At 37.6% G+C, this 13422-nt stretch overlaps 1 protein-coding gene across 1 annotated transcript in view; it reads right to left on the bottom strand.

The window, feature by feature from the left end:
- The window catches only part of LOC104081663 (transmembrane protein 245-like), a gene marked incomplete at both ends in the record, with an annotated part of 34520 nt that extends 21298 nt beyond the window's left edge, over positions 1-13222 (bottom strand). The window contains 4 exons of the mRNA XM_009584499.1: positions 4849-5061; positions 10723-10830; positions 11791-11892; positions 13105-13222. Of these exons, the coding sequence (XP_009582794.1) occupies positions 4849-5061; positions 10723-10830; positions 11791-11892; positions 13105-13222 (541 nt within the window). The remainder of the gene's footprint in view (positions 1-4848; positions 5062-10722; positions 10831-11790; positions 11893-13104) is intronic.
- Between the last annotated feature and the right edge of the window lie 200 nt (positions 13223-13422).

The raw sequence follows: 13422 nt of genomic DNA, 5'->3' as shown, positions 1-13422 counted from the left end.
ACACCAAGCTGAGTGATGCTGTCGACACACCTGAGGGACAGGATGCCATCCAGATGGACCTGGACAAGCTCGAGAAGTGGACCCGTGTGAACCTCATGAGGTTCAACAAGGCCAAGTGCAAGGTCCTGCACCTGGGTCAGGGCAACCCCCGGTATCAATACAGGCTGGGGATGAAGGGATTGAGAGCAGCCCTGCTGAGAAGGACTTGGGGGTACTGGTGGATGAGAAGCTGGACGTAAGCCAACAATGTGCACTCGCAGCCCAGAAGGCCATCAAAAGAAGCGTGGCCGACAGGTCAAGGGAGGTGATTCTGCCCCTCTACTCTGCTCTCCACTACTCCTCAGGGTGAGACCCCACCTGGAGTACTGCATCCAGCTCTGGAGCCCTTAGCCCAAGAAAGACATGGACCTGTTGGAGCGGGTCCAGAGGAGGGCCACAAAAATGCTCAGGGGGGTGAAAGGCCTCTCCTATGAAGAAAGGCTGAGAGAGTTGGGGTTATTTAGCCTGGAGAAGAGGCGGCTTCAGGGAGATCTTATTGCAGCCTATCAGTACTTAAAGGGGGCTTGTAAGAAAGATGGGGACAAACTTTTTAGCAGGGCCTGTTGCGACAGGACAAGGGGGAATGGTTTTAAACTAAAAGAGGGTAGATTTAGACTAGAGATTAGGAAGAAATCTTTTACAGTGAGGCTGGTAAAACACTGGCAGAGGTTGCCCAGAGAGGTGGTAGATGCCCCATCCCTGGAAACATTCAAGGTCAGGTTCGCCGGGGCTCTGAGCAACCTGATCTAGTTGAAGATGTCCCTGCCCATGGCAGGGGGGTTGGACTAGATGAGCTTTAAAGGTCCCTTCCAACCCAAACTATTCCATCATTCTGAAAGTGAGTAATCTTACAAAGCCACTAGGAGATTTAACATCAGAACACAGGAGTTAATTAATTCACATTATAAACAAAGATTTGATTTACAACTGATTTTACTGAAGTACTAATGCAAACATACCAGTCACTAAAACATCATTACAAGATACATCAACTTGAAGGATCATAATTATTATATGTAGCAGTAACAGACCAGAAGGTCTCACAACCTAGTCCTGCCATGAACTGCTGATACACAAACCCCTAAACAAAATTATGCTGCATCCCCAAATACTGAAAACTATGGTTTTAAAGGAAAACCATAGAGTGAAACTATTAGCAACAGAATCACATAATTCTCCTAATTTCTCCCTAATTTTTTTTAAACCAGAATTTAGCAACAGTAAACGTCACATGTAGATGAAAAATTACAGTCGGTGTTAGAAATTCTACTTACAGAAAGTAAAATAACTTTATGTGAAAATGCCAGCAGTAGTCCTCCAATTATATCGTATTTATAGCAACATTTGATGCTGAACTCCCCATCATTACATTCAAGTGTACTTTTAATCAATTTTTTTTGTTATGAAAGACTATTCTCCAAACTAGATTCATTACCTACTGCCATACATCAACACCACAATAATTCCCTCATCCTCAAAAATTCACATCATGCTTCTACTTGGAGATTTGTAAAATGACATACATAGCCGAAAAGGTTAACTAATAGTTTACATTCTTGTTCATGGAGAGTTCATTCAACAATTTGCTGACATTTGGTTTACTTACCCTCTGGCACCACCATGCGGCATATATGGGATTTATTCTCTTGAAGAAATAGAACAATCTAATAATCTTTCTACTAAAGATCATGTGGCAAAGATACAAAAAAGGAGAAAATATAGTTCGAGTGCCAGCACCTAATTTACAGGCTGAAGTTCTGTATGATGAAATGCAACTCATGGTAAATACACAAACTGCTGCTCAGCAAAACAGGGCAAGCTTGCATTTTACAAGGTGAACAACATACCTGAAATGGCATTCTAACCTTCTGCTATTATTTAGAAGTGTTTAAATAATATCTTCAGAAATAACTGAGTGTACACTCTTTGCAAAGGTGATGTCAGGAGGTGCTACAGTCAATCACACAGCTGTAATTATATTAGGTTAAAAAGAGGCAAGAGAGAAAAAGCTAAATAAGGACTGTTTCTAGAAAGTTGTGAGCAAAAGAAGAAAAAGGCTACATAATAAGAAATTCCAAACATCTCCAGGAAGCAGAAAATGACCTGAAGACAAAAATAAAATTAAAAAAAGAATGCAACAGAACAAGCAAGGAAGTAAATGAAAGATCTTAAAAAGAGACAATACCAGGATTCCCAGGATTACATCACTGAACAAAATGCTACAAGTGTTCCACAACCTGGTTTATTGCTTACCTTTTGAATTCAAAAGTCATTTTTTCACCTTCTCATTTTATGGTATAATTATGGCATAATTTTTCCACCCTCTACATTAAGCAGTTTTAAAACAACATCTCATTCTACCGAAGTACAAATGCATTCAAGGAAAAAAGTTAATGGTACCAAGATATTTCTAATAATCTAATTGCTACTTCATGTAAGTGCTGTCTACCAATATAAGGAACTTTGGTAAAATTAACACCTTTCTATTTAAGGTTTTGGGGTGGTTTGTTTTTGGTTTGTTTTTTTTTTTTTTTTTAACATACTAGAAGCATTCTCCTTAAGGTCTCAAAATTGCTTAAAGTTATTAGTCTCCTTAAACTTGAACAGTTGCAAGGAAACTTGCTTTACAAGCCTTCCTATTTTCCAATGCTAAGTGTTTTTAATACCACCTCTCTTAACAATCCATCATTCGCCTTCTGACACTCAATATGATCCACTGTTCTAAATTTGGCTCTGTTCATCATTACATTGCCTTTTCATAGTATTTTTGTGGTGATCTAATTATATTCAGTTATATGCCAAGAAAAAGCACTTAATGGCCCAGTGTCACTGCTAAGGCAACAAGTCACAAATACTCTCAAAATTAATTTCTATTTTGGCATGAGTTTATTGTTTGGGTAGCTATTTTAGACCTAATGACTGGCAGCAGCAGTATTCATCCATTTCAGTTATAGATGTGCACTTTAATCTAGATTTGTCTAGCTCAAGCTTAAAACTATTCATTGTTGTCTGCCTAACTTCAAAACTATTGCATCCATTTTTCCTCCCACCCAAGTAGGTATTTCTAAATGGTGGTTAAGTCACTCCTTGACTTTTCTCTTCAAAAAATTAAGCCACGTAAGCTCTGCTTCTAGTAAGTCTAAAATTATTTTCTAATCCCTTTATCATTTTTATTAGTTATTTATGAGCTACATCCAACCTGCTATCGCCATTTCCCATGATGCCCAGACACCAAAACTGGGCAGTTTCTTCTGTAGCAATTACACCGGAATGAAACAAAGATCAACCCTCTCTCTCCTCTTACCCTGTATTCAGCTATTTATATGCCTAACCATCACACTACTCTTTAGCTGCTGCTACAGTGCCACAGCCAAACGTGCAGCTGTTCCTTTCACCATGCCTCTCAGAGTTCACAGGCCCTCGAACCTGTAAGCGTGGCCCCACAGCCGTGATTTCCAGATGCACAGCTAGACGGTTTGTAATGGCTTTGTGTATTGGGTGAAAATCACAAGGCTTTGGTAGCAGGGTGGCTGCTGGGGCGGCCTCCATGGGGAGAGACCAGGGGCTGCCTCATGCCAGACACACTCAGTTCCAGGTGGCTCCACAACGGACCCACCACAGGCCAAAGCTGAGCCCACCAGGCACGGGTGTGGCGCCTCTGTGAAAATGTATTTAAGAAAGGGCACTAGAGAGGGAGAAGAGGAGGGAACACAGAGAGAACAAGTGAATAGAGAGGAAGAAGGAACAGAGGGATGAACAGAGGGAATAAAAAGGCCAGGGGAGTAGAAGTGCTCCATGGTGGAGCAGGCACACCACTCAGAGGGACTGTGGCTTGTGGAGGACCCATGCTGGAGCAGGTACACCCCTTGAAGGGACTGTGGCCTAGGGATGAGGAGACGCCTGAGCCGGTACCTCCCCAAAGGGACTGCAGCTCATGGATGAGCCCACACTGGAAATCAGGAAAAGAGCGATTGGCTCTGTGGGTACTTGGCCGCTAGCTGGGGCCAACCCACCACACTTGGTAAAAGGGAAAGTAGCTACCTTTAAGTGATAAATACATTAAAAAATGCTGAAAATTAGCATTTTAACTGAAGTTTAGAGAAAATCCAAGCAAATTAGGAAACCCACTTTGTTTATAGTAGGGGGATGGGAGGAAATGCCTTCAGATTCATAGTAGCTCATGCGTATTTCCAGAATTCCCATCTTCCCTATTCACCCCCCGAAAGAGTACTGGAAAAAGTGGCATTCAGTTTTAAAATAACCTCTTTAGATAGCTATCATAACTACTCCGTTCTTGCTTGATATGTAAGAGAAGCAACAAAGCTAATTAACCTCAGAGCTAGAATTAGAATCAAATTTATCTTGTGACTTGCCCACAGAGCCTAGCAACCCATTTTTAATGGAAATTAAAAGTTAGCATGAGCTGTACTTCACTACTGAGTAACAGCTGAATTATTCTTTATCTATAGGTGCAAAAACATGAAAGACATGACATCAAGAGGAAGAAAACCAAAGTACTCTAAACCAGAAGTATTCTTACAATGTAAGGTATGGCACTAAATTATTCCAGGTAACTACAATTGTAAAATTGCTTTGTCTGTTGACTGAGTTGTCCACTACATGGAAAAGTGCACATAAATCTCCCTATTTGAAGCTACAATTTATCTTGTCTTAACAAAAAGTCTTGAAAAAGTTTTAATTTAAAACTCATACAAGCCTACAAGCCTTTCCTTCTATTTTATTTAACACAAAGCCTAAGGCTATCCAAAGTCATCATTTAACACACATTTCTAATAATTGGATTATTACCTGCAAAAGGCACTGGCAATAGCTGCACAATCCAGAAATTTAGCCAGATCTGGACGATGACAAAGGCCCACACAAGTGTAACAAAGTATATATCACTAGTTTTCTTTTTTCTAAGAAAAGATCCCATCTCAGGTCTTTGTCTGCTCCCAGAAGAGGATGAAGAGGAGGAGAAAGATGATGAAGCATGTGGAGGCTGATCACCTTCTGTTGCTCCTAAAACAAACAAATGCAAAGAAGTGGGAATTATCACATTAATGTTCACCACAGAACAGAATATGCTCCCTAGTCCCAAATTAACCTTTTTTTAATTTGGTTGTTGTTTTTTTTTTTATTTTGTTTTGGGTTTTTTTGTTTTGGTTTTTTTTTTTGGTTTTTGGGGGTTTGGGTTTTGTGTGGGTTTTTTTTTTGTTTTTTTTTTTTTAATTTCTCTAAAAGACAGAGACAGCCTTGGCACTGATCTGAATTTTGAACAGCTAGAACAGGGCTGTGTAAGCTTTCCCACATCATGCAACATCATGCCAAGCAGTGCTGGGAGGAGGAGAGAAGAAAAGATGCTACAGCCTCTAAGAGGCCTCCTGTCACTGCAGGTAAATTACAAGCCAAGTGTATCTTATCAAAGAACTGTAAAACCCTGAAAAACACAAATTCACTTCTAAAAGAAATCTAAAGTCTTAAAAGAAATCTTTCTCTTTACTTCAAGTACTCAAAAAGAAATCTTAGATTTGTCATTTAAACAAAAAAAAAACCCAGCATACATTGAAGAGAAAGTTTGTATCTTACAAATTTCTTACTACACTTTTTCTTTTCCTGCTCACATTACAAACATAGCACTCACACTGTGATCCTAAATTACTTGCTTGTGTAACATATTTTAGTAACAACAGCAAGCATAAATTAGTGGGTAACAAATGTTGTCATTCTCTCATTCGTAAGTTAGTAAACATGAAATTCAATTCAAAAATGTGAACTGATGTGTTAAAGGCACATAGAAATAAACAGTAAATAGTCATTTCAGTCAAAAATATTATGTCCAAATTAAAATTCTTATATAGAGAACACAATAATTTATTTCCTTATTTAACTTTTTAGTTGGTAATTCTGATAAGTATGGGTGATAGCGAATCCATCTTCAGTCACTGCATGTAGACTCTCTCCCTGAGAACACCAGTATTAACTTTTACTGAGGTCCCATGCTGGTGGCAAAATGCACACACTTCCCGCACACAATTACTTGAGAAAAATTTGCAGCCATGGTGGAAGAATGCACACACAAGAAAACCTGGTAAGTTACTCTATGCTGAAGAATAAAAGGCAATTTGTTGTGTTGGTACATACCACAGCAGGTAAGCAATGAACACAACACTTTTCACTGGACTTGTGTCACATCAACACAAACCACTTTCCTCCCACGAAGAAAAACTTCTGTAAAAACTGTATACCATGTACTACATGCATATCAGTCAAACAACTCATGTTCCACACATGCGATTTTAGCTGCAATGTGTCACTAAAGCCATTCCTAGCCTAAAGTGTGACAGCTAGAATGTACAAAAAGACAAGACAGATTTGTCATACGTGTATAGTAGTGGTAAGCGACAAATTCTGCAGCCTCACACACTGGATGAACACTGTTCTTCTGTTGTAGAAATCTGCACTGGTGTTCTATAAGTAAGGGGAACTATTTTTAGAGCTTATAAGCACTTCCCCACCACACCAATACAAGGTAGATCTACTGATTCTGACAGAACTGACAGAAACATCAGTTGGTTGCTGGTAACATATTTGGTGGAACTTCAGAATATTCCCAAAGGAATTACAGCATGCAGCCTGAAAGAACGAACTCTGCAAGCAGCTAAACGCAGCAGAAGCTTCAGGTAAAGTGCTTCTTGGGATGAAGGCCAGCCCTATCATATCCAAACTACACTTTGGAGAAAAAGACAGGAGTTGATTTTTCATAAGGGGAGAGACAGTTACCTGTAAACAGCAGCTTTCCTAAAAAGACAGACGAAGTGTTTTTGTCGTAAGAAATACAGAATCTACCATTCCCCTGGATTTCTCAGTCTATTTTTAATGAAGCAGAAGAGTACTAATAGAAGCAAATGGATCCAGCTTACGATGCACTAAAGGAACACAAATTTCAAAGCAGTATATCCATAATTGAGAATTCTGCCGTATCAATCCAACTTACTCAGCACTTTTCTTCTTACTTTTTTGCTCCAAAATTAATATAATAAACGTAAGAAGTACCATGACAACAAGCAGAAACTCAAATATTTTTCAAAGGGAAGGAAGCCAAAAGAGAAAAAACAAAGGAATATAATATGCTGAAGTCTATGCCTCAAGATTAAAGTTATCTGACACTTTTTGCCCCAAAAGCCCTTAGTAGAGTCACTTTTATGGAAGAAAAAAGAATATTCCTTCTTTTGGTAGTGAAAAATTTGATCAACATATTCTAGCAATGAAGAAAACCTTAATTAAATAACAGCAACAGTAATGTTAAGAGTAGTACCAATTAAACTGCCTCATTCTCTTACAGTTTCCCTATTAAGTTGAACAGACTGTACACAGAATGCAAAACACAGATGGGAAAGAGCTGACAGGGAGGAAAAAAAAGGATTTAAAAAAAAAAAAGACTAAAAACTCCTAGGGGATCCCAAGACAAGAAAGCTTTTTCAGAATGCAGTTCCACAGCACTTTAAGCCAAACTAAATTGGCACTGCCAATGACCCAGTATTCTCCCCATAACAAACACACAGACTCCTTAGCATCAGAACTGCCATTCAGATGACTGTATCGTAAGTCAGTTCACAACGCTAATCCACCAAAAAACCCACCAAACTTTGCAAATGAAAGTCACATTTTGTTGGCAAGATATGTTCTGCAAACCAAGGCATGAGTGCCTTGTCAACACAAATAGGAAAAAAAGGACTATCAGAATACTAATTTAGAGTAACTTCAGGTTCTGTAAAACCCCATTTAGTGTGCCTCATGGTATTTTTAGAGATGAAACCTGAAAAACACCTTTCTATGTTCCAACTAATGAAAGTATAACAGTCCTTCCCAAACAGCTAACATAATACCCAGTAAAGAATTCTAGCAAAATCAGAATGTATGGTACTTATTTGAATATAATAAAAAAACCCAAAAAAGTCCATTTTCCAGGCTGTCTTAAGACATGTTCTCTGCTTTACACAGTATGTTCTCTGTCAAGTCAACTTCTTGCTGGCATAGCATTTTGAATTATTCTCCTCCTCTTCCTTAAGTAAAAGGAACAGCAGCACAAACAGGAAGGCAAGTGTCTGTATCTCTATGGAGCCGGACATCAGAATAAAATCTTCAGAGTTAGATGAAACAGTGATTTCATTATTATTAATGAAAAAGTCTTTCAGAACACCAGGATGAAGGTACCCCTTCGTGAATAACCACATCTTTCTGTAATTTCAAGAGAAAAAGATTTTTTTTTTTTTTTTTTTAAAAACAAAGTGGTGGAAGAGAGGGTAAGAGGCAAGACTACATTTAAGGATTTCAGTATCTATCATATTCAAAACCAACAAGACAACAAAATCTTGCCTACAAGGCAGCTAACAAAATACTGCAGTGGTATCTGCTTCTTAAGTTGCAGACTCTCATTTGCTGTATACTCTGGAAATTCCTGGGACACCAGGAAGGACAAGCTAGACCACCTTCACTGGTACCATTAAATTCCTCACCCCCAACACTAAATACCAGTATTCAACAACAAAATAACAAAAAAGATGAGTGTTCAGAAAAACCTATAAAATCAATACAGCTTATTTCCTCTCCTGTTTTTTTCAGGAACAAATTGAAGCATAAAGAGAACAGTAAAAACATGAAGCATTGATTGTTCTATAATTGCTTTAATAGAGTATAAGGATTGTTATTGCTATTGACAATTAATCAGCCTTGACAACCACTGACATATTTAGAATAGATATCAAGGAAGATCTCCTCCTGAAGCCTGCTATCCACCTGGCTGAAGATATGAAAACTTTTGAAATCTTAAACTTCTCGTAAAATAGATGGGTGTTACATTACAAGTTTCAAAGCAAGATAACAAAACTCAAAAATCACTGCAGAGGAAAACCAAGAGAGTTGCAGTTTCTTAACCCTGCAGGTAAACCTTTTGCTGTACAAGAATAATGTTTCATCACCATTCACACAGAAGATCCAAACCAAAGATGACCAAAAGGACGCTTAGCATGTATCACAGAATAGAATGCTAATTCCCAACAGACTGCTGGAAAATTATTTGAACTATTGTTAGGAGTAAACAGGAAACTCCATATTTGTTCTTCTCCTGTTGTGAAGGAAAACAACAAAAGAATTCACATGACAAAAAAACATCTGGTTAACTGTCTCAAGAAAATAAGTCAAAAACCATTCACTATAAAAGACACCTTTGTAAAACCGCTGTAGTTTTCTTTTAGCCAAGAGAGGTTACAACTTGAAAGCAGGAAAAAAACTGTCTTGAAGAAGAGAAAAAAATTAAAACTTGTGTGTAAGTCAAAAAAAACCAACCCACAAGCAACAAACAAGAACATAACCACTTACATAGCACATTTGTGGGAGACTGTTGCTTGACCAGATGTTCAAAATCCAGCTAAAAAAAAAAAACTGATTTCCAAAATTAAAGATTAGAGACAGCAATATAAGAGAACTGTCACCATGATGCTCCATTCTGAAATTTCAGGACATATATCCATAGGGTTCTATATTTATTTTGGTGACAGTCATATAAAATGTAGAAACAAAGATAAGAAAAGAGTAAGTTGCCTAAAGCTGCCCTTTTAAAATGAAGCATGTTTTCAAGTACAGCTTACATTGACATATTTCAAATTAGGAAGTGTGTATACATTTCATCGAAAGATTTATGAAGAGCTTATTCTACACCATTTCACCTGGTGGCTGAAGTAACTTTTTAGTTTCACGAATGGTGGCGTTCAGACAGAAGTTTTTGATGCCACATGCTCAAAGCATTCTCTCCTGCACAATCACTGTGTTTCCTCCTCTGGAGCGTGATTTACACATTACAGACAGTATTAAAAATATACTGTCTTGAAGCAGATGACTCTTAGACACAGACAATTCCAAAATGAAGTTTTGGAAGTTCACATTCTGTTAAGTTGAATGACCTGTTTTGTCTACTTGCGGGAAATGGATGAAACCTTTCCATTTCCAGAGATCTCCATAATAGCTTATTTTTCTAGTATCACATTCCATCAAAAGCCTACCCGGAAAAATGATGGTAAAGTTCAAAACCAGTGATGGACATCTGAACACCTTCTTCGCAACTTTTTCAAGCCATTTCTTACAGATTTCTAGTTGTGTTATTGCAAGTGAAAGTATCATGACTCAAGCTGCAATGTCAAGTAAACTCACCATAGGAAAGAATTTGAGCATGTCATAGTTAAACAGAGAACAAAGGTTTTTTGTCACTGTGTTGTATACAAAAATTATTCTAGTCTGTCTGTACTTGGTCCAGAAATCCAGTTATATCTCAAAACTGCCAACAAATCAAAAGAAGGCTAGGGAAAATAAAAAAATTAATAATAAAGAATAGGGGAAAAAACCACACCCTCATTCTGGGGGGAGGAAAAAAAAAAAAAAATTCTTCTAGTCAGGCCTTCTAAAGTACAGACAGCCATGTAAACTATCATTTGAAAGATAGCTTTTATATTATTGTCTTCTTAACATTTTTAAAAACAGATAAACCTGTTTCACAAGGTAAGTATAAATGTGCTATTTTGGACAGGATGAAGAGGATAGGGACTGTTTTGAAATTTGTTCTTAATTCCCTCCAATTTCATGCCTTTAGAGCAAATTCAAATGTTTTCTTACAGAGTATTCAGTCACCTGAGGGTTGTGAGGAATGTTCATTATTAGACTCATCTTCTGTCATTGAAATTGCCATGGCAATTGTTGAAGCAGCAATGGAAATCATCTGACCAGGAAGCTCTGCCCCTGTAAAATATATATGTGTATGTAAATAAAAAAAAGCTTAAGTCTTAAAACATTTTATTTGTTGCTTGATACCCACCAAAGCTGTCAAGTAACAGTATGGATAGACACTGTTAATTTTTCATATGTATTACATATAGTCAATATGATCAAACAGGAGTAAGTGCTATTAATTCTAGTATTACACTACACCTGGAGCCAAAACACAAAACCAGTTACTTGCTTAGCACTTTCCTTGCTAACAAACTGTTACCAACCAAGTCATTCGTAGCTGCTGGCAATCTGATTAATCTAAAAATCTCTATACCAGATAATTGATTTTACTAACCAAGATTACGACCACTTTCAAGAAAACTAAAACAAGATGACAGGAAAAAAGTTTCCTAAAATAATCATACGGCTAGTACTAGAAAGGAACACCTCACATTTGCTTTCATGCAAAATTGACTCACAACAGGCAAAACCTATTTTTCTCAAGGTCTAAACACAAACCATAATTTTAAGAAACTGGTATTTTAAAAATGAGTAACTGGATGTAAGAAACTTGCTGCATGGAGTTGTCTCACTTTCTCTCATACTTAATATTATAGGAGCTACTAAACCCATATTGCTCATTTCTTTCAAAATTAGCCTCCGATTTCAAATTTCCTGGGCTTTCTTTATGCTTACATAAAGGAAACTACATACAGGATTCTGTAAACTTAAGCAATCGGGCTTGATAATGGGAGTCACTACTTTGCTATGGAAAACAAATATCAGTCCATTGCAAAGATTTTCTGCAAAGAATCAAAGATTCACTTCAGCATGCGTGAACCACTTTGAAACAAACATACTAAGTATCTTATAGTAAATTCTTGCAATCTGTATGATACTGAACTTACAGTAATACGGACCAGATTCTTTCACTTGACTTTACAGAACTTTTGCCTCCAACAATAAAAGAAATAGTGACTCGTTTCTTACCAGAAGACTTCTTTCCATTCTGCTGTTCATGCAACATGCCTACAGTCATCAGAACAACTATAACCAGAAACACAGGAATTTTCCAGGAACCTGCCACAGAAGCTGAAAGAGACAGGGTTTTTTTTATAAAAAAAATTACGCCATTAATAAACTCTACATTTAGCAAAACCAAGAAAGGCACCACATCAACCAAGAACAATCTGGACAGACACTAAAAGTGTCATAAACCAAACAAGTTTTCTACATTCATGGAAAGGAAGAATAGAAAAAACAGGTGAACAGGTTTCTCAATGAATAAACCAAGCTGTTACTGTTCCTAACTTCAGTGACTTTAAACTATGCTGATATACTTTAGAGAACAATTTTTAAAACATGCAAAATTACATGAAAATACATGCAAAATGGAACATTTTAGGTATCAGAGGCAAATCAAGCTCCCCCCCCAAAAATCTATATTTATGTTAGGTCTCCACAGAGTAGCATCAAGCAGCGCCTTCCTGGGGTTTGGCTTTCAGCTAGTACTTCCAACAAATACAAGACTGTCAAAATGTAAGCAAATGCAAAGCCATTATGTGTATTTTATAACCACAGGAAAGTGTCCCCACATGGTCAGAATCTTGAAACCTGCTGCTAAAGCAAAGTAAATCATGAAGTACACTGTGAAACCTTCCATCATGATAGTCTTCTATTATTTGCATGATACTTCCACCATAAACTCTGATATGATAATATAATCTGATAGTCTGTTATATTAAATATGTAAAATAAAACTAATACTAATAGACTACTATAATCTTATATTTGTATTAACAGATTATATAGATTACTGGCAAATTTATTTGATATTATCGGTATCATATCGACATGCTTGTTGACTACTGATAGAATTTTTTTTTTTGTTTCTATTACTACTACTAAATGCATTTTACAGCTTCAGCCTTGGTTAATGGCAGACTCTCAAGAAAATAATAATACAAAAACCATCACAAGTGAAAGTCTAAATCCACCCACAGCCCTTCCTCACTGTCAGGGAGTCACTACCAGGTCTGTGAGCCAAGGGAAAACCATGGGAAGTACAAACTGGGCAGGAGTAGTGGAAGACACGTGTTGCTCAGCATCTTGATACCTTCCCATTCCCCACTCCAACGCTCCCTGCTGGCCACATGCAGCCAGAATTACGGAGCAGAGAAAACAGCCTGCATCTCAGCTAAGACTCCATTATAAAGATTTAGCGGAAGAACAAGTGAGTAGCTTTGTTTGCAAGACAACAGGATCCCAGCAGACACATTAGAATAACAACTTCTTGTTACTCACCTAAGTGAAAGAGCAGCATAATCCAGACAGGGACAGAGATTGCTTTCAAGTAACGTTCAGTGCTTATATTCCACTTGAATGAAACCATCAGCAGGTAACCAACTACCAACGTCCATATCTTTAAGAAAGAGATACACACAGATATGTATACATACACGAGTACAACACAGCTATATTTTGATGTGTGTGCAAACATACACATGCACGCACCCCTAACTGCCATATCGAAAGAACTGAAGTCAGGTTCTAATTCTTTAAGAAGCCTACATTTCAGAACTGTCAATGAATTACAGGAGTCTTTGCTCCATGTAAGAGAAA

Source organism: Fulmarus glacialis, unplaced genomic scaffold (genome assembly GCF_000690835.1).
Source record: "Fulmarus glacialis isolate BGI_N327 unplaced genomic scaffold, ASM69083v1 scaffold39638, whole genome shotgun sequence".
Lineage (NCBI taxonomy): Eukaryota > Metazoa > Chordata > Aves > Procellariiformes > Procellariidae > Fulmarus > Fulmarus glacialis.
The sequence above is the reverse complement of the archived record's forward strand: the minus strand, read 5'-3'. Positions and strand labels throughout refer to the sequence as shown.